Genomic DNA, 21,610 nt, shown 5'->3' with positions numbered 1-21,610 from the left:
CCCCACTGCGGAAGAGAGTCTAGATGTTAAAAGAAGTGGGTGACTGGAAGACTATTCTGAGAGAGAATATTCTCATCCCTGAGGCAGTGTCAACTCTCTGCCTACCTCATTTTACCCTATGTAGTCAGAAGTTTTCTGAGATTTCTGTGGTGCTGGTGGCTGCCCTGGGCCTCCTTGGCCTAAGCAACCTCTGTCCTTCTGTCCTTCCAGAACATACCACAGACCTGGGTTTTCCTCGAAGTGCCCTTCTGTCCTCCTCCTGCCAATACACTATGGTACCACTGGGAGGACTCCCAGGCCACCAAGCCAACGGGCAGCCCTACCTCAGTGGCACCAGTAGACGGGCCTGTGCCAGTGGGATCCACATGAACAGGGGCTGCCCTGCAGCTGCCATGGGCTACCCAGGCGTGAAGCCCCAGCAGCACTGCCCAGGGGTGCCTCAGCAGGTAACGTCGTCCTGGGAATGGGGGCACGTAGGTGCGGGCCAGCGCAGGGGAGTCGTTGGGCTGCCTCCTGGGGCTTTTCCCTTCCCACCTCTAATCCTGGGCTACTGGGTCTGGCTCTCTTTAGTCAGGAACAGCTCATTCTGTGGAACACCGAACAGGAAGGTTGCCTGGACTCTGGTGTGACCTTTTTGTTACTCTTTCTTTTGAGCAGCAGGAAGACACCAGCAGCCTGCTAAAGCAGACCATTCTTGGCACTGGATATGACCCCCCCAGTCACCAGATTCCCAGGTAACCGGGCCTCTCCCATCCCTGCCTTCCGCTCCAGAGCTTTCGTTCTCAGTAGCTCCTCAAACCCAGTCTCAGTCACTGAGGGGAGCTGGGGGGGGGGGGGTCACATCTGACAACGTGCTCTGCCAGACTCGTCTCCCAAGGAGGAGTTGTGTTTGCAGTTATAATGCCCTTTCTGCTTTGGGGCGTGGGTTGGCCTGTCAGAAGTCCTTCCCTCTCTTGGCAGGCCACAGCTACCACATACAGCTGGCTCTGTCCCCAGGCCCCGAGACAACTGACTGCACATCCTTTCATGCATTCAGGACTTACATAGAATAAAATGGAAATAGAGTAGAATGACCCATGGAAGTGGTGGTATGACACCTCTTAATGTTCAAAGGGGAGCAGTCCCTGCCCCGTCTGAGCCCTGACCAGCTCTGATGCCCTCAGACAGGGAAGCAGCCAGGGCAGTGGGCATACAGGCCCACTCTGCCTCCACCTCACCTCTCCATCTGGTCTCATGCCCGCAGGGGTCCCAAGTCTAGCCCAGACGAGGGCTCTTTCTTATATACACTGCCTGATGACTCAACTCACCAGCTGCTCCAGCCCCACCCAGACTGCCAGCACCTCCAGGAGCAGCCCGCCGCCACAGGCCAGTCAGGCGTGAGGAACGTACCGCAGAGTCCTGGGCTGGAAGCAACCTGGGACCCTCTTTTTCACCGAGGTTGGTGCCAGGGGCAGGGCAGGGTGAAATTGCACAAGCTAGGGATGACATGAGGTGGGCATCCTCCACCCCACAGTGGCCTAGAGACGGGGAGAGAACAGTCCTCAAAGGTGCTATTCAGAGCCAGCCACAGCTTTTCTATGGGAGAGACAGAGAGCGAGAGACAGGCAGCGAGAGCCATGGCCCAGCAGGCCCCTGGGGGCGAACCAGGTGGGTCGGGCTGTAACACAGCACATCCTCAAAGGCTGGGAAAAGGACACATCCCCATTTCAGAGAAAGAAGCCCTTTTGGTCTCTGCATTTTAAGACCATTCACAAATTCCTACCGCCTCTCATCACACCAAGAGGCATTCTCTAATCACACCAAATACTTTCTTTGTTGGGTCTTGTCTCTTAATTGAGGAATGAGATGAGATCAGTCATTAAGCAGCCGAGTTCTCACACCAACCTGTGTGCTTCCACAGAGCCTTTTCTCCGGGGCTCCGTGCACACTGCCTGCACTGCAGTCCTCCGTTGTGCCAGGCTCTTGGAAACCAGTGGACGCTTGGTTGGGGCACAGGCGGGTTCGGACCCTTGGCTAATGCTTCTTAGCTTCCATGGCGTGAATGTCCATTCACATGCAGATCCTAGACTCTGTCTCTGGGAGATAAAATTCTAAGACAGGCACCTCCTAGAGCCAGACCCCAGCGTCTTCAAAACTGACTCCGTCTGGGGTGGGATGATAATGCCCAGAGAAATCATACCGGAGGGGGCAGACTAGCAGCTTCTAGTTGGAAAGAACAGGGCTTTCTTCCACATTTCATGGGCTCTGCTGACTTCATCTGCCCCAGTAGGCTTAGTACTGGAGAATCTCTGGGGTTCCATCACTGAAATGTGCAGGTCGGTCATGGGTAACAAGTGCCCCCACATGTCTCTGAGACCTTCGAGAGAAATGCCCTTGCCATAGTTACGTGTTTCTGCCTCTCTTTCAGGGCTAGTATAACCAACTCCCATCACGGGACTGAGCCAGGACCACTGAGCGGTGGTTCCTGGTCAGCCTGGATCTTAATGTTTGCCGCTTTTCTCTCCCCTCAGGGCCCCCGTGCTGCTTGGGCCTTGTACCAGTTGAAGAGGTGGACAGTCCTAACTCCTGCCACGTGGGTGGAGGAGACTGGTGTTCCCAGCACCCCGCGGGGGCCTACGTAGGGCAGGAACTTGGGATGCGGCTCTCCGCCAGCCCACCGGTGCACGTAGCTTTTGAAACACCACCTCCTACAATTTAGACAGAAACCAATATCCCAGAAAGACTATGTATTGTTTTTAAAAAGAGAGAAAATTGGTATTTATTTTTCTATAATAGCCATATTTATATATTTATGCACTTGTAAATAAATGTATATGTGTATAATTCTGGAGAGACACAGAGAATCCTACCCATTGAGGTATGAGGGGGAAATCAAAGCAGCCCCCGTAACGGGACTCCACCTCACAAGAGCGGCGCGGACGGAGGCGGCAGCCCGTCACTTAGCCCCTCTGCCACCGCCCAGGCGGCCACACAAGGCCCCCGGAGAAGCTGAGGAGAGGAAGACTTTTAGGCACACTGTCCATGACCCACCATGAGGGAAAAGCAAGGGCCACAGTATCGCAGGCTGGAGACGCTTGTGAAGATGGCTGGACCGAGTACTACAGGAAACGTTTTTAGAAGACGCACATGAGAACAGACTAAGATGTGTATAGTCCTATAAGCATTAACCAACCTTCCAGAATCAATAATCTGTGGCAACCTATCTCTGTAAAAACAAACACTGTAACTTCTAAATAAACGTTTAGTCTTCCCTGTAACCTTCCACTTAGTCACGTCTGAGTCCACATCGTCTTTAGATGTTAGGGTTCAGTTCGAGTATTTGAAGGAAAACTCCACTTGGGACATTTCAGCTCTGTCAAGAGTTTGAGATCTGGAAAAGTTAGCAAATGTCTAATTCTTTCTCAAGTATTGTATTTATTAGTAACTGTCTAGTGCAAGACTGTGTGAAGCCATCAAAGAAGCAAACTCGCAGTTCTCTTACGGACTCGAGGTAAAGCTTTGGTCACAGAGTGTGTGTGGAAGACGGAGTGTTTTCTCCAGAATGCTGTTCCGCTGAGTGCTAGGCTGTGCGTGAACGTGCGGTGCTTGATAAAACTCACTTTCCTGTTTTCCAAAGATAGACCAACATTGCCAGAGTTGAGTCCCTAGTTGTCTAAAATCAACACGACCACAGGATCAGCCTTCATACATGCCCCTCGCACTAGCTGGAGGCTGAGGCTTTGCCCTGACAGCCCTAACACTCAGCCGCTCTCAGGAGGGCAAGCTGTGTGCTGGGTTTCAGCAAAGGTGAGTTACAGGTGCAATGAGGCCTGAGACTCCCCATCTGGTTACCAGTCCTGGGGCCAGACCAGTCGCCCGCGGGAGAAACCAGATTCTAGGACAAGTGCACCCTCTACTGGCCGGAAGAGATACCGGGCCTGCGCTTACCTGGTCGCATGCTTTTTCTGTCCAACAGCTGGACTGGAAAAAGAGTTCATGTCCAGATGCAACATGATCTTCAGAAAAGTTGTATTTAAAAAACATTTTAAGAAATATAAAATGAAGGACCGTAAGGAACATGGAAATTATGGAAGAAATAAAATAAACCAGCCACGACCTTGCACTGTGGGCCTAAAAGTCACTTCCAGGAGTGGGACCAGGGCCAATACTCACAATCCTTACTCATCTCATCCAGGGCCTCTCAGAGCTGGGCTGTGACTCATCTCCTGGCCCATTGGTTTTAAATTTTATTTGTTTGCTCCTTGATGATCCCAGGTAGTTGTCAAAGTGAATTTTGGAAGTGATATAAAAAATTGCTTTGTGCACAGCCCTGGAACCATAACAATATTGAATGGTTTTTGTTCTCAAAAAAAAAAAAAAAAGTTCTAGGAAAGAAAAATCACTTCTAAGGCACATTAAATGAGATAAATATGCATATTAGCCAATTGCAGGAGAAGGGGAAGGCATCAGGCCTATAAATTTTAGCCTGGAAAATGAAACAGCTTAGTTATTCAATTTCACTGTATTTTATATTTCTTTAGGTTCAGATTATAGTGCCTTTTAAAAGTCTGATTCAGCCAGCAAAGGCCGTATAATTTACCAACGGAAGAGTAAGACCTAGTGGGCAGGCACGGGTGGGGGTGCAGAGCCCAGCTCAGGCCCAAAGCCCTCTCCAGGCATGGCAGTTCTCCGTGACACAACAGCCGGACTTGGCAACAGTAAGTAACTGTGACACTGGGGCTCACTCGACAGCTTCTTTTCCTTCCAGTGTTGGGTTTTTGATGATACTGTGGACAAGGGTTCAAAATAGCCAAGTTCTGTTAGCAATTGACAGAGGTAACTCAGTGTGGACAGACTTTGGCCTCACTCTCCGAGGTCAGACCGCTTTTCCTGAGACACAGCCAGAGAGCAAAGCACAGTTTGATCAGGGGAACAGGAGTGAATGGAAAGTTATCCCTGCCAAAGCTGAACCCTAGTGGTCTCCTCTGTCTAAAGCTGAACTTCCCAAAGCCTCTGATACTATACTTAAGTACAGATTTAAGACTAAGTCTGGAATCAGGCAGAAGTGAAACTAAAGCTAGCTCTAAGTCTCGTCCAATTCAAAATAAAAAACAACAGAGTATTAACTATATTGTCAAACCTACAGGATGAAGGCCTGACTATTGTGGACGAAAGTGGTGATTTAGTCTAGTTTGATTTGAAGAAAAAAAAACCCATAATCCTGACTGGTTTTACAGAGTTGAAAAACTCAGGGAATCTTTGCCATGGCTCTTCCATAGACTCTAAAGTCATTCTTGCTGCGATGAGAATCACAGAATTTCAGAATGGGAAAGAGACTTAGAGCTTATCCAAATCCTTCACTTGTCAGATAATAAAATGAGGCCCAGGAAGATTACGTAACTTCCCCTGGCTCTCACTACCACCTAGGGAATGGTGTCTCCCCGGAGACCAGCCCCTCTCTCCAGGCAGCTGCTTGTCGTGGTAGCCAGCCAGGGAGGAACTGAAGCCTCCTGCCAAACAGCTAAGTGAGCGCATCTGGAAGTAGCCCTTCCAGCTCCAGCCAAGCCTCGCATGGCTGCAGCCCCCACTCACAGCTTGACCAGAGCCTCGTGAGAGACTCCGAGCCCGGAGCAGCCCGTTCCGCTGCTCCCAGATTCCCGACCCTCAGAACCCGGGTGAGATAAGTGCTTGCTGTTTAAGCGGTGTTTGGGCTAACTTCATGCGGCAATAAATACGTAGAACCTCGCGGCTATGACTAGCACGTGTTTTTTTTAAATGCTTGAAAAGCACACAGGGTTCAGGGCACAGAGCAGAGAAAGTGATAGCGGGGGCTCTCCAGCAGACAAGCTGCTCACCAAAGAGTTCGGCTAATGGGCATCAACTATTCAGATCTCTTGAATAGGAACATGAAAGGATCTTTGAAAGGAAGCAAGGCCTATCTAACGGGGGCGGGGTGCAGGTCAGCAGGCTAGTCACCGTTAGGAAGAGCTGACGTTGCTCGGTCACTTTCGACGTTGATGTACTATCACCGTCCTCACCTTTGCTTCTCCGTGACGAACTTCTGTTCTGGGACAGCTCATTCATGCATATGGACCCACAGAGCTCGGGATCTAAAGTGCTAAGCTCCGTTACTGACAGGGATCCACACATCAGGGAGATCACCCCTAAACTGGCACAGCCATGACTTCCCATCACCACTTACCCCCAAACGAAAAGGACGATAAAATGTTATGCACGATCAAAAGTGATGGTTAGAGACAGTCTCTCAGAGGGATATAACCTATCGATACTTCTGGATCTACATCAAAAACAGCAACCCGACTAGAACCTGAAAGAAAATGCAGAGGACGTGAGAAACTATGGGAATACTTAGAATACTGGTAGAGCTCAAACACCTTCAGAGAAGAGCCGCCTTGTTGACCATTTTGCCACACACACGCCTCTGCTCCCTTCAGAGCGGGGGGCTCTGCCGAAGCCAGGGCTGATTCAGGACGCCGGGCAGTCTCCTGCTCTCTGCCAACCCACGGCTAGCTGCTCGGCCTGCGTTTCCTGCATCCCGCGCCTCGAATAGCTGCTCTGTGAAGTCAACAATGCCGCAATTCTGATTTGCATCTTATTCTAAGATACTGTTGGCAGAATAGCTTGTGCTTTTGTGTTTTGTCCTCTTAGAGAACACTGAATATCAGACTTTATTTTCCAAGGACTGAAAAAAGCAAATTTTCTCACAGATTGCTAGTTTTTTCCTGACGATGGCTAAAAATTCAGATAAGCAAGAGACAAATTTCCTAAAACAAGATATATTGCAGATGCTTTCTTGCAGGTTTGAGATACATACAGCATTCTGGGACTCCATACTCAATCCAGTGGGTTCCAAACAGATCTAAAATCGTTCAATTCAAGAGAAATAGATGTTGGGTGCCAGAGTCCGTTCTAAGATAACCAAATTGGAGAAAAGTTATTAAAACTATATGACTGGATCTGATCTTAGACTTTTAAATAAATTCACTTTAAAATAACAGGACTGTTGCAGCCAGCAAGGAAACAGAACTTCTGGTAAGTTGTATGTCGGAAATCTTGGACGGATTTGAGAAAAAAAGCAAACTTAAAGGCCCATGGGCTTCATCTCCTTCTCCTGTGGAGGCTGAATCGGGGGGAGGATAAGACCACCTTTCTTACGCAACAGAGCAATCTCTTCCTTTAAGGCCAAAATCCTTTCTGCCTGGAGTTGGATCAATTCAGTGACCTTCTCTCTTGCCACAATGTCTGCTTTCCGAGGGCCCTGGAAGGCATTGCCCTGTTGAAAGAAAACACCTCCCCACTTTAAGCATCACATGGAATGTGAAAAATACCATTCTTAGGTTAGGAGTGCCTATCTTACCATCAATTTAAATACCTGTTGCTCCTTATTTTAAGGGGCCTTCAATTCTTCCGCTGAAATCCCACCATTAGAAATGTGCCCCTCTGACCTAATGAGTAACTCTTAAAATGCAAATCCCATTAAGCTAGCTAACCATCATTCCTACGGTAGAGGGCTCAGCGCTGGAACCATAAAAGACGGGGGACCTCCTTTTTCTATACAGCCCCTATTTTGTTTCCCAAAAAGGAAATCTATTTCCTCCTCCGATTCCTTCCCTTGTCTAGCCAACTCCTGCTTATGCTGCAGACATCACTTTTAGGGAGGCCTTTGTCCTGTGGACTAGATCAGGATTTCCTGTTCTGTGTTTTTTCAGAACATCCATCATATCTCTATTGTGATTAGGAGACTGAATCATTAAAATTTATATCTGAGACTCCTTTTTTAGGTTGAGAAAGTGGCGGTTTCATAGGGTTCACCCTGAATGCCCGTTTGAGATCTTTCTTGCAAGATCCCGTGCCTTTAGAGCTAGAGGGATCTCACCACTCCGCCCAGCCCCCGTCCTGGAGCGTGGGACTCGACAAGCTCTGAGTGTGCATTAAAGGGAGGACGGTGACGCTCACTCACGGAGGACCCACTCTGTGCTTAGAGCTGAGGCAGCCGTCATGTGACTTTGAAAGAGACTTCAAAGAATCACTGAGAGAATGAGAGAGATTGGCCCTGGCATCACAGACCCACTAAACCAAAAACCCTCAGTCATCACCTCCAGACTTCTTGTTAAGTGAGGAAAATGACCCCGGTTTGTTTAAGGTACTGCCCACGGGGCTTTGGCTACTTGCAGCTAAACCCATGCCTCAGCCCATGCCATCACTCCAGCCAGTCACTTTGAAGTCACGTTAACTGTCCTTCATCTTCCTCGCCATATCCAGTCAAAGTTTGGCTATTCTTACTTTGAAATGTCTGACCCTTTTTTGTTCTCGCCATCTAGATCCCAATTCGTGCCTAGATCGTTGGGAGAATAAAAACAATGGAGTCAGCTTTGGAGGTGGACAGACCTTGGCTTAAAAACTAAGCACCATGCATTAGCTCTGAGATAGTTACTTAACTACTCTGAGCTTTGGAAAATAGTATTTTGAGAGTAGTAGTATGAGATACTCCATGTAAAGAGACTATGCATGAAAATACATTACTTTGATACCATAAAAAATATCTATGGAAAGATATATATTTAGGGTCTGCTAGGTAAAGAGACACATACTATTAATTCCCTTTCCCATTCAACTGACCTCCACTCAAACTCTTCAGATTCTTTTCTCCAATATATCTGGACTTATCAAAGCACATAAAGTCAACAAGTGTTTATGACTGCTTATTCTGTGAAGATCGTGTTTAAGCATTAACCTTCTGGAACACCATCCTGATTCTTCACTCGAAAATTCTTCAGTGAATAAAGGGCCCTCGATACTCAGACTTCTAGCGCCCTCTCATACCGAATTTCCAATGATAAACCTCCCAAATCCTCTTATTCATTCTTTCTTCTAGACTTGTGCTAAGACCGGTGATTCTTAAACTCTAGCCTGCATCAGAATCATCTGGAAGGCCTGTTAATGCAGCTGGCTGGGCCCCTCCCCCAGAGCCAGCTGATTCAGATCTGTGGGTGGGGCCCAAGAATTTGCATTTCTGATAAATTCCCCTCGTGATGCTGATGCTGTTATCAGGGAACCACACTTTGAGAACCCCTGGCTTAGACCATTTCCAGGATGCTTAAAGAAAACAAAGAACACCAAGGGAAACAATAGGCATTTTTGTAGACACTATTGTAAGAACATGACATATATTTTAAAATATGTCGCGTATGTGTTAGGTTCCCAGAGGGCACCTCACCTAGGTGAACCTTGAATCAGGTGAACCTGTTTTAAATAAGAGTTATCCACCTTGTACTATGTATTAAGTATTATGTCAGGCTCAATAAATATTATATAAGAACAAGTTGAAAGCCATAAAAAGTAACAAGTGTTTAATAAAGTAATATAAAATCCCACAATTAAAGATACACACTTTAAATCAAATGAAATAAACAAATATTGGAAATGGGTATTTATTATCAAATTTAGGGATTATATTGGTGTCATTTGTACCTAACAACCTTACCTCTCCAGGGCTAAGGCAACCCCCACAGATTAGTACATATGTGAATTCGTGGCACCCAAAAGGCAGACGGTACAGCTAGTTCCTCAGGCTCACCTATAAAGTAGGTACCGGCAACTTCATGTCGTCAGGGACCCAGGTGGACAAGAAGTGGTCCAGGATCAAGGTTTGTTTAAATGCCGGCCCTTGATATTCTTGTGAATAGCTACCTTCACAGAGCTTCCCCAACTCTGATAAAGGGTCTGAAGAAAAGGGACATACCTGCTGGTTCTGTAGTGTATTCAATCGAGAATCGAGTTTCTTCTTTTCAATACATAAATCATTCATCTGATGAAGCTTTTTGGTGTGTTCCTTTGTCTTCATCATCAACTCCCATCGCACTTGAGCAATCTTTTCCTGCCAGGGCGGGAAGATGTAAAATGGGTTAAGAGAGGAAACAGAAAAACACATGTCCCAATTTGATCAAAACCATTCAGCAAATATGCATATGGAAAATGTAATCAGAAATCACTATGAAAATGCAACCAGATCCAACTGCATTGGCTCTGGTTCCATTAGAGAAAAGAAGAATGTAGGTATGCTCAGAGATACAAGGAGGTAAAAAAGATAGGCACAGAGATCACTTCATTGTTGGAGAATGAAATCGGTATGCGTACTGAGTGCTGCTATTCATTACTTATAGGAAGAATATTAATTTAAGCAGCAAACTTTCATATACTGTTCCTTCCCCAGTCTTGGCCCAGGACCCTCAAGTAGCCAGCCTAAACAGCCATAGTGGCTTTCCTTTGTTCTCTTACTGCTCCAAAAATTATTTTAGATTGCACATATTATCTCCAAAATTCCCCTGAAAATCTTGGATAAGCAAAGATGAGACAAGATGGCACTAGGAACCCCTTCTCCCACCCTGTCTACTGATGAGATAAGAAAGGAAACTGGAGAAGTCATAAGGACTTGGGGGCTTATAAAATCTTTATACAAGCTCCTATCTTTGAATCTGGCTATAATTGGGGCACTGCCTCATCTCATAGCTCAGGGAACAATGTAGGCATTAACATCTTCTAAGACCCTACCAGCGAAATTGTCCATACCTGGTTATAGAATCTATTACTTAGAGATGTTTTCTAATTTCCAGATATGCACAGCATGTGAAAGCTACAGGGAGCACTACAGCTGGGATCCTCAGAGCACAGCGGTTCCACCTCTAACACTGTCAGAGCATTTATTCGTACGTTAATGTAGACCTCGAAATGGAATCGTGGTCATCGTCCATGCCATTTTGTCATATTTCCATGTACCCAGAACCCCAAAACCTAGTGCCGGTGTTTTCACCCCGAGACAGGCATGTCCCCTCAATTAAGTGAATGGCCAGGATGCCTGGACAGGCTTAAGATCGTGGGGGAGCCAAGTGGGGCCCACAGACTCGTCTCCGGCTGCACAGATGCTTTGCAGGAACCACCGACAGCGTTTCTTGCCTTGACCCACATTCGGCCAAGGTGGGTCACCTGTCCTCTCAGCCGTACCTCCCACATCTTCATTTCCTTTGCATTCGTTAGCTCCTTTCGAAGTTTTTTGATCTTTAGCTCTTCAAGCGTTGTGTTCACAGAAAGTGTCTGAAGGGCTTCTAGGTCTATCACACGGCCAAACTTGCTAACCATTAGTTGATGGACAGTTTCTTCCATTTCTAAAAGAAGACATCACTGTATTAGGTTGTTCATTGTTATTAAATGAACAATACTGGTAGCAACAACATTCCAAAGAACAGCTTTTGCAAGAGGATGGTAAAAGATTTTATATTACCAGTTGACTTTTCCTCTGTGACTCTTCCCCTGCTCCTTTCCTCACTTAAAATGCCTATTCCTGTGTTATCTTTTCATCTACTTGAAAATCCTTTATAAGGCACACTCCACTTTCCCCAGTAGCTTCCGCCCTCTCCTGTGCCCCTCCTCAGACTGTCAAGGGCCCCAACTGGACAAGGAATTCTTCAGATTTTTTTTTTAATTATTGATCTCTACAGCATCTAGTTTAAGAACAGAGCAAGCACTTAGAGGAAGTTTCCATTGTACTCCAAGTAAAAATTAAAGTCTGATTCTCAAACATTCCAGGCTCACTCTCATCTCAGTTCTCATTGACTGGAATGTTCTTCCCCAAATAGCCACATGGCTCCCTCTCGCCAGCCCATTTTCTGAAAGCAAGTTGTAAGATGGGTAAAACACTCATTTCTAATACACTCAGTTCTGAAGGGGTAACCAAGAGCAGGTCCTCGTCCTCTAAGCAGGGAAAACCACAACTTCCCAGGGAGTGGTTCCTGGCTCCTACAGACCTGAGCACTCTCCTTTCCCATCCTTCTTAGTTTTTCTTCTTAGCAATGATCTCCATCTAACGTGCAATATATCTTACTTTTGTATACTGTCGTTCCTCAACATGAGAACACTGGAACATCTGGGGAAAATTCCATTTGTGGGGTCTGAGCTCCCCAAGAAAATGTCACCTTGTAACAAGACTTTCTCAGTCACCAGACTGTCCCCTAAGGGAAGTCTGAAGATGATACAAGCCTAAGCCCTAAGATGATACAACTCGCAATGGTGTGGAAGTTCACACCTCATGTCATTGTTATGGTTGGATGTAATGGTATTAACTGACGTGAGTGCTGTTGTGCGTGATGCAGGGAGGGCTGTTCACTTGTGTTCTATGGGAGTGCGGTTCCCATGGACTTGTGCGATTTGGTGGCCATAATAATCAGTAATGCAGAAACGAAATGATGCTTAAATTATTTGCACACTTATGCTAGCCTGTGGCTGCCTACTTGGCCTCAGTAAGAACCTTGAGACTCCCTCCAGCTAGTGCTCTCTCCCATGACAGCCTCACGCACTAGGATGTGGACTCTGGTCCTTGCCATTCCCCCTGTGGAGCCCGCCCAATGCCCTTCTTCTGATTTGATTAGGCCAACTAGTGTTTAAGGAGGACACAAAGCCTTCTGGAATATTTATCACACACCTTCTCCATGGCCGAGAGCTGTGTTCTCCTTGGAATGAAGTGAACTTACCCCTTCCCTCCACCATGTTCTAGACTCTCTTCTTGTTCACTGGGTCTGTGGAAGGAGGAAGGCAACAACGAGCCGACTGTGGTGTTTCTAATCACTGCTGAGCCTTTGTTCTCTGGCTTACAGAAAAGGAACCTGCTCATAGATCCACCTTCAGAGTCAGGAGATCTTTAACCAGACTCACAACTTGCTTTTCAGAAAATGGGGTGGGGGCAGGTGGGGAGATGAACTGAAAGTTGCTGAATAAAACTTATACCACATGGAACTAACTATTCCCTTTTATTTCCATTAACGCCCTGAAAATCTGCATACTTCATTTCATCTTCACACATTTTCCCAAACTGAGAGTTTACCCAAACTGAAACAAGCTTCTTTCCTTGTTTTCATACTAGTTCATTCCTCGGTTTGATGAACAGTACTTTCAGATAAACAATAGCCGTGGCCTACCGAAGCCGCAGGAATGTGAAGTTCACGAGAAGCACCGGGACCTCAAGGCTTACACCTGACAAAGCTCTGCGTCTCAAATCAGTGTTATTTAAACATGCTGTCCTAATGTGTATTGTTTTATTTTATAATCCAGCCGCCCATGAAGGCAGAACCATCAACACTCACTGGAAATTGGCCTCTACAAATCCAGGCCACTTGGATCGGTGGACTAGTTGACCACTCTAGGCTTCCCATTTTTTTTTCTTTTTCAAATTAAAATATATATATATATATATATATATATATATATATATATATATATATTATTCAATTGTGGTAAAATACACAACATAAAATGTATCATTTTAAACATTTTTAATTGTACAGTTCTGTGACATTAAAGTAGATGCTTAGGTATCGGCAATATTGTTGTTTTTAAAGTTGGAAACTTCATAACTGACACTTCTGTTCCATACATCAAATATTCAAAACGTATTTTAAAGGATAGTAATCTTTGTACTGTGCATCTTATAATATCCACTGCAATTCCAGATAGATTAAAAATGCAAATATGAAGAACACTACTAATAGAGGAAACTGGAGAAAATATCTTTATGATCTCAAAACATGCAAGGATTTCTTAAACAAGACATAGACACAGACACAATGCACAAACCATCAATATTGATAAAATTAACTATGTTACGATTTTAAATGTCTATATCCTAAAAAGATACACTAAGCAAAGTATAAAGGCAAGTCACAAACTAGAAGAAATTTGAAGTGCCTTAAAAGACAGAATATAGAAAGAACCCCTAAAATCAATAAGAAAACAAGAAGTAGAAGTAAAAAACTGATAAGGTATATAACAGGCAAGTTAGAGAAAAGGAAACACAAATAAATGGCAAATAAATGTACATGAAGATGTTTAACCTCACCAGGATCCAGGAAACATAAATAAAAACCACAGTGAAATACAATTTAACATCCACCAGGCTGGTAAATATATTAAGGTCTGACAGCATCAAATGTTCCTGAGCATACGGGAGCCTGGGCCATTCTCACTGCCAGGGAAGTGGCAGGTGTGTGTGTTGGGGGGGCGGGGGGCGGTGGAGAGAAAGTGGTGCAACCACGTTGGAAAGCAGCTTGGCAGTATACAGGAGTGCCCGGAATGGTAACACCCCTCTACAACCAGACACCCCGGTCCTGGGGATTCATCTTCTCCCGGGCACAGGGAGATGTGAGCAAGAAGGTTTACCACAGCTCTGGCATCGTGAAAAATTACAAACACCCGAAATATCCATCAACAGAAGGAAGTCCTACAATGGAATACGGTTGTAGCAGTTAAAGTGAATAAATTACAGCACTATGGATACTCTCAGAAACTGGCTGAATAAAGTGAACTGCAAAATGATATGAATAATATTACAGTTAAAAACATGCAAAGTAGTTCCACACGGTGCGTGTGGATACGTCCATCTGCATGTGTGCGCAGCGACTCGCGGGCCCTGGGGGCGGGGCTTGCGGAACAGTATCAGAAAGAGGAGGGACTTCAGCTCGATCTGCACTGTTTTGATTCCTTAAGCTTGGTGGCTAGAACGTGGGTTACGATGTCACTCTATATTTCATCATGCATAAAACCTTTTAAACTTAAGAGAGAGAGTTTCTATGATAAAGGATTTATTGTTTTAAAACAAGAGGGTGGCCAATCAGTGGTATGGGAGAGATGGTAGCTAAGAAGACGAGAAAGCGTTTCCTCGCGCTCAGTGGTTCTGATTCTGTGATTACTTACTGTTTTCACAGTTGGAGGTGGTCACTTCATAGTTCCCTCTCTTACCAATACATAGTACTGGATGACCCCTGGGCTTAGTTACTCACTGCTTATAGTTTTTGCCATCTCTCTCTTTTCTCGGATAAGCTGTTTGCGCCTCTCCCGGCATTCCTTGTTAAGTTTTTGCTGCTTGGAATTTTCCTCATGGAGCTGGATGATTCGTTCTTGCAGCCGTCCCAAGGAATGGTTTGAAAAGACCAAGGTTCCAGAAAGATCATTAGGTATTTCTCCAAATACTACATGCTCTACCTATGAAAACCAAAACAAAACCAAGAGCAAACTAAATGTAAGATCATAGAAAGCACTTCCTTTTCTGTCCCTTGTTTAGGTCATTGCCTTCGGACTTCTGTCACGCCCACCGCTGAGTAAGGTAAAAGCTGGAGTTGCCTTCGGACAGTAAGCCACTCTATGTCCCTGCAGGGACAGCCAGCCCTTCCCCAGACCATGCCTAATATCTGCCGCATAACCACGGAACAAACGTCTCCCTGTGGGCGTATTAGGCAAATCGCTACAGAAGGCTAATCCAGTTTGGGTCAGGTGACACAAAATCTATGTGAAGCTGATCTAAGCTTTTTCTTCTAAAATACAGCTTCCTCTCTTTACCTGACAAAATAGGGTACGAAATGCATCTCGGCACCTTACTATAAGCTGTAATTCTAATGAGTGTGGAAATGAACAAGGAGGGAAGAAAGAGAAAGGACATTTTCCTTTTGTCCTGCCCTCTCTCATTAACAAGCTGAGATTATGATAATTCTCGCAACATTAATTCATGTCTATTTGAAGATGGTGGGAAAAGGGACATGTGCACAAGATCCAAGATTTCAACTTCCAAGCCATTCCATTCTTAAGTCAGAAGCTCCTTGGGACACCTGGCTGACTCAGTTGGGAGAGCATGTGACTCCTAGCCTCAGGATCGTGAGTTTGAGCCTCACGTTGGGTGTAGAGATTACTAAAAAAAAATAAACTAAAGGGGCGCCTGGGTGGCACAGCGGTTAAGCGTCTGCCTTCGGCTCAGGGCGTGATCCCGGCGTTATGGGATCGAGCCCCACATCAGGCTCCTCCGCTATGAGCCTGCTTCTTCCTCTCCCACTCCCCCTGCTTGTGTTCCCTCTCTCGCTGGCTGTCTCTATCTCTGTCGAATAAATAAATAAAATCTTTAAAAAATAAAAAAATAAACTAAAAAATAAATTTATAAAAATTAAGCCATAGGCTCATTTCGTCAGACCTGAAACAATTCACTGGACTTTGGAAGTGATAATGGGCCATCAGGAAATACGTGTGTTTGGCCATTACTCTTCCTCAACAATCTGAGAATGGATAAGAAAAGTTGGGGTGTCGTTGTTTGGGTAGAATTCTCAGCAAAGGGCTGCATTTCTTCTCACGAGTGACCCATGCATCTTTTCTGGGAAAGCCTGGCTGTGGCGGCTCTCCTGCGCAGCCCGGGCGGGACACCCTCTCTAGACCCGTCACCTGGTGGAGCTTGAGTGGAATCACGACCAGCAGTTCATTCAGCCGCTGCTGCTTCTCTCGCTGGTAAGCTTCCAGGGCCTCCTCCGCCACGTTCAGGTTAGTGGCCACAACTTTTACCTGTGGAAAGCCCCGTGTGCGAAATGTGATAAATGGGGACATCTGGGGAGATGAGCAGGGCCTGCTCTGTTGGTCATTCTGATTAAACGGATAATCCCAGTTTGCAGCCCAGGAATGTGTGTATTTTCTTCCTGCGACGTCATGATCCACACTACTTTTTCAAACATTCCTAAGTCCCCAGAGTAGTAAAGCTCTTGCGAATAAAAGGTCAGAAGGCATGTCGTCATCTCCCTTTTATTTTCTGCATGAAAAGCAGCTCTCAGCATGGAATGTCTTTGTCAAGGTGGTGGGCCATCTTGGGCCCTAAGTGACCTCAATAAACGAAAGGAAAAAGCCCTTTAAAGCAACAAAACTACTAACTACAGTACTCATAAAACACGTTCTTCGTCTAAAAAACTTGAAAGGAAAAGCAATCTATCAAAAATATTTGTGAATATCAATTAAGCGATGTTATCCTAGGAAAGAGTATTGAAGGGGAAAATGAGCAAATAAGCAGAAATCAAATCCATCAACATAATTACACCAGAAGTGCAGCTTTGCGGTCTCCAACATGGGATGCACGTCCCCCGTGTCAATAAAGTGAACTACTAGGGCACGGAAAGAAAAGATCAGTTTCTATTTCTATTTATTTTTATCTTACTCTTTTTCATTTTTGTTTTTGTGAATGTTTCCTAATGTACAAAATATACTGGTACAACAGTTCATGAATATAATTTGTAAATAAATATACATATACTGTGGGGATACATGCTCCACAAATTTTTTTAACTGATAGATGTAATAAAAAAGTTTGGAGAGTAATGATTTAGATAAAGGAAGTCCAATCTTCAAAAGAGCCAACGGCTCCCACCACAACTGTGCTTGAAGAGGGAAAACTTAAAATCTAACACCTAAAAAGTTTCTTCTCTGGGGAGAAGGCCTAACTCCTGCCACGGCTACGAAACAGCAATACAGTAGCTGGGGGTGGGGGCAGCCAGCGCGCCGGGAGAGGATAAATACGTAAGCACACCGTCATACTTTTTTGGATAGTGTATCATGTTCCTTTTTGAGGTTATCGATAATCTTCTTTTCTTCAACTAAGGCCTCCTCGATGTCCAGCCTTTTCTCTCGAAGTTGAAGGGCCAATTCAAAAAGACCCACATCACAATCTGAAAAGACAGTCAAAATTAAAAGAAGCCCCATTGATATGGAATGTACCGACATTAGAAGTGTGCACTTCGGAGCTTCAGAATTAATAATGACCATTTGTGGGTCCACTCCAGCACGCTCTCACTCCACCTCGGGCTCCACTGTTGCAGGTGGAAATTATAAATAAGTAATCATGATAGTAATTCTGAGACCAGCGTTGATGTTCTGAGCAGTCCCGTGAGCCAGGCTTTCTGTTTAGGCCTTTTATGTACGTTATCTCACTCGTCTCCGAGGCCCTTGCAAGGTAGAAACTGCTCTTCCCGCTTTGTAGGTGAGGACCCAAAGTCTCAGAGAGGTCACTTAGCTGATATGTGACACCATGGGACTCAGGCACAGTATCTCTGTATTAATTTCCAGTATATCACACCACAGTCACATTTATCCACCAAGCAATAGAGAAAGAATGTGAAAATAAGAGTACCACCATGGAATTTAGGAACCTTAGTTCTAACTAGAGCCTTTTTTCAGGCCATTTAATCCTGCTGTAAACAAGGAGTGTTTACAAGGATCCTGCTGTAACAAGTTGCATTTATAACCTTTTGAGCTCTGTTTCACTCGTACATATGATTTTAGGAAGACTCTTGTTTACAACATTAAAACAAAATTTAAACTTTATTTGAAATTAAGCTTTAAAATTTGATTTAAAAATCTATGTTAAGTGGCTACAAAAACAAATTTCATATCCAAAAGAAGTTGTTTTTTTCTACTGGACTATTCATCTATTGAGACTGTGAGAATATTGGTCTGGGTGCTTCAGACGGGTCTTACCAGTGAAAACAGTGAGTATAAACTGCTAAGCATCTCCAGGAAACCGGCACAAAGTGCCCTTACAAAATGGATTTTAAATATGAAAATTTGAATGGGTTTGTCAAAAAGAGAAAGTTTCATAAAAAAAAAAAAGATACACACACACACGATGCAATCTGTTATTTCTGCATAATTTGACTTTGAACCAACTATAAGTTATTTGCAAATTATTTGTCATTCATAAATGGCTGCCTAAGGAAAAAGAAAATAAATCATCCAGAGAGCCAAATAAAAGTATTCCTTAGACTACATCATAAACTTCAACCAAACTTTCCTCAAATTTTATTATGAGACAACCGAGAAACCAAAAAAGGATCTCCTTGATATTATCAGCCCATATTCACACTTCACAGAGAACATATGGCTTCATCCAACTTACTTGTTGGGCAAATAGAATCATCGAAAACCTCATCATCAGACCCAGACTCATCTTCATCACTCTCTAAGCTCGATTCTTCTTCACTTGATTCATCACTATCTTCATCTTCCTCTAAATAGAGAAGGAGAATTATTAACAAGCAGAGAAGTTCCTGTGTTAAGCTAAATCTCAGATTTTAAAAAATAAAGTTTTTTTTTTCTCAATGAGTTAGTCACTAGGAAAATAACAGATTAGCCAGGCAATTAGTCAATATTTTTAGAAGAGTTTAATATGGTTAAAGAAAATATTACCCAAAGAAATCTACAGATTCAAAGCAATCCCTAACAAAATACCAATAGTATTTTTCATAGAACTAGAATGAATAATCCTAAAATTTATATGGAGCCACAAAAGACCTTGCATAGCCAAAGCAATCTTAAAAGAACAAAACTGGAGGTATCACAATCCCAGATATCAAGATCTACTACTAAGCTCTGATAATCAAATAGCCCAGAAATAATCCCACACTATATGGGACTCTATGTCACTCTATGACAAAGGAGGTAAGAATACACAATGGGGAAAACATAGTCTGTTCAACAAATGGTGCTGGGAAAACTGGACAGCTACAAGCAAAAGAATGAAACTGGGCCACTTTCTTATATCATACATAAAAATGAAGTCAAAATGGATTAGAGACCTAAATGTGAGATCTAAAACCATAAAACTCCTAGAAGAAAACGTAGGCAGTTAATTTCTTTGAAATCGACCATAGAAACATCTTTCTAGATATGTCTCCTAACACAAGAGAAACAAAAACAAAAATAAACTATTGGAATTACACCAAAATAAAAAGCTTTTGTAGAATGAAGGAAATAATCAACAAACCAAAAAGTAAACCCAATGAATGGGAGAAGATATCTGCAAATGATATATCCAATAATGGGTTAACATCCAAAATATATAAGGAACTTGCACAATACCAAAAAAAGAAAACCAAAACAAAAACCAAAACAAAAATAATAATCTGATTAAGAAATGGACAGAGAACCTGAATAGACATTTCTCCAAAGATGACACACAGATGGCCAACAGACACATGAAAAGATGCTCAACATCACTCATCATCAGGGAAGTGCAAGTCAAAACCGCACTGAGATATCATCTTACACTTGTCAGAATGGTTAGACTCAAAAAGACAAGAAATAACAAATGTTGGCAAGGATAGGGAGAAAAAGGAACCCTCACACACTGTTGGCGGGAATGTAAATTGGTGCAACCACTGTGGAAAACAGTATGGAATTCCCTCAAAAAATTAAAAATAGAGCTACCATATGATCCAGTAATTCCACTACTGGGTATTTACCCAAAGAAAATGAAAACACTAACTCAAAAAGATGTATGCACGCCTATGTCTATTGCAGCATTATTTACAATGACCAAGATATGGATTATTACTCAGTCACAAAAAAGAAATGATATCCTGCTACTTGCAACAATATGGATGGACTTGGAGGGTATAATGTTAAGTGAAATAAGTCCGAGAAAGACAAATACCATATGATTTCACTTACACAGGGAATCTAAAATACAAAACAAATGAATGAACAAAAAAAAGCAGAAACAGAACCATAAATATGGAAAACAAACAAACAGAATGGAAGGGGGGGCAGTGGGCTGGGCAAAATGAGTGAAGGGGAGTGGAAGGCACAGGCTTCCAGTTATGGAATGAATAAGTCATGAGATGAAATGCACAGCATAGGGAATACAGTCAGTAGTATTATATTAGTGTTCCATGAGGACAGATGGTAGCTGCACTTGTGTTGAGCGTAACACAGAGAGTGCTGGAGTCACTATGTTGTACACTTGAAGCTAATGTAATATTGTATGTCAATTATACTTCAATCAAAAAATAATTTTAAAATAATAATAAAGCTCTACAAAATAAAATAACCAAGTAAAAAGAAACAAACAAATAAATAAATGGCTGGGGACACAGCCACCCAAACTCAAATGCCTGAAGAAGGTTGTTCGATTAATTTCAATGCACTGAATCAAAGGGGGTTGAGACCAAACTGCCAAGCTGCTTCTGCTGTGACCCATCTAACACACACTTGGTTTTCTAGGTCCACAATTCCTAATTAACAATGACTTGGGAGGGGGGGGAAGACCTTCATAACTTATCTGAAGTAATGTTATTTACTATCTTTATTTAACCTACTTAGTGTGAATATTTGTGTCTTGCTGCAGAAATATGAAGGTGTTGGACTTGGAGATTCTGCACTAAGGCCTGCTGGGGTGTTAGCTGACACAGACTCGATCCTTTGACCAAACTTGAGTCAGGCTCCTCGGAGTCCTCCTTCCAACCCATAGTGGACATGAGCTCAGTCCTTGACCTGTTTAGTCCAGTTTTAGCAAGAATCCTAATGAGTCAGTTTAGTAAAAATCTCACACGCTCAATATCTGATCAGATTCTTCCTTAATCCTTACCCTATCTTTTCACTTTGGCCCATCGTCAGCAAAAATCTTGTTAGGTCAGTCTAGCAAAGAATTACCCGACCTCTTAGTAATTTTCCGTCCACTGACTCCCACCCTGCTCCTTGGCTGTAAATCCCTACTTGACCTTGTTGTATTCAGAGTTGGGCTGATCTCTCTCCTCCGTTATAAGATCCCATTGTAATGATGCCCCTGAATAAAGTCGCCTTATTGTTCTTTAACAAGGGCCATGAATGTTTTTTTCTTTTACAGTGTCATATACAATATCTTTTATAAAATATAAAAAATATAAAAAATACTAAAACACATCTGCCCCCAAGAGTTTCAGATAAGGAATTGAAGACCTCTTGTTCACAGTTCTATCCCATTTTTTTTTTAAACACATTGAAGCAGTCC

At 43.7% G+C, this 21,610-nt stretch overlaps 2 protein-coding genes across 8 annotated transcripts in view; one reads left to right on the top strand and one right to left on the bottom strand.

The window, feature by feature from the left end:
* BOC (BOC cell adhesion associated, oncogene regulated) overlaps positions 1 to 3,257 on the top strand; it is a 101,883-nt gene extending 98,626 nt beyond the window's left edge. For all 4 annotated transcript variants that reach the window (XM_057306752.1, XM_044382835.3, XM_048215191.2 and 1 more), the window contains 4 exons: positions 211 to 446; positions 658 to 734; positions 1,244 to 1,437; positions 2,511 to 3,257. In XM_057306752.1, the coding sequence (XP_057162735.1) occupies positions 211 to 446; positions 658 to 734; positions 1,244 to 1,437; positions 2,511 to 2,698 (695 nt within the window). In that variant the 3' untranslated portion in view covers positions 2,699 to 3,257. The remainder of the gene's footprint in view (positions 1 to 210; positions 447 to 657; positions 735 to 1,243; positions 1,438 to 2,510) is intronic.
* CFAP44 (cilia and flagella associated protein 44) overlaps positions 2,758 to 21,610 on the bottom strand; it is a 148,018-nt gene continuing 129,165 nt past the window's right edge. For 3 of the 4 annotated variants that reach the window (XM_057306749.1, XM_057306750.1, XM_048215189.2), the window contains 7 exons: positions 18,740 to 18,850; positions 17,383 to 17,513; positions 16,249 to 16,365; positions 14,826 to 15,027; positions 11,002 to 11,162; positions 9,743 to 9,877; positions 2,758 to 7,273 (listed from right to left, as the gene is read on the bottom strand). In XM_057306749.1, coding sequence (XP_057162732.1) covers positions 7,082 to 7,273; positions 9,743 to 9,877; positions 11,002 to 11,162; positions 14,826 to 15,027; positions 16,249 to 16,365; positions 17,383 to 17,513; positions 18,740 to 18,850 — 1,049 coding nt within the window. In that variant the 3' untranslated portion in view covers positions 2,758 to 7,081. The other variant, XM_057306751.1, reaches the window with a different exon arrangement.

This window comes from Ursus arctos, unplaced genomic scaffold, assembly GCF_023065955.2.
Source record: "Ursus arctos isolate Adak ecotype North America unplaced genomic scaffold, UrsArc2.0 scaffold_4, whole genome shotgun sequence".
Classification (NCBI taxonomy): Eukaryota; Metazoa; Chordata; class Mammalia; order Carnivora; family Ursidae; genus Ursus; species Ursus arctos.
Note: the sequence above shows the minus strand (reverse complement) of the source record. Positions and strands in the feature narration are given on the sequence as shown.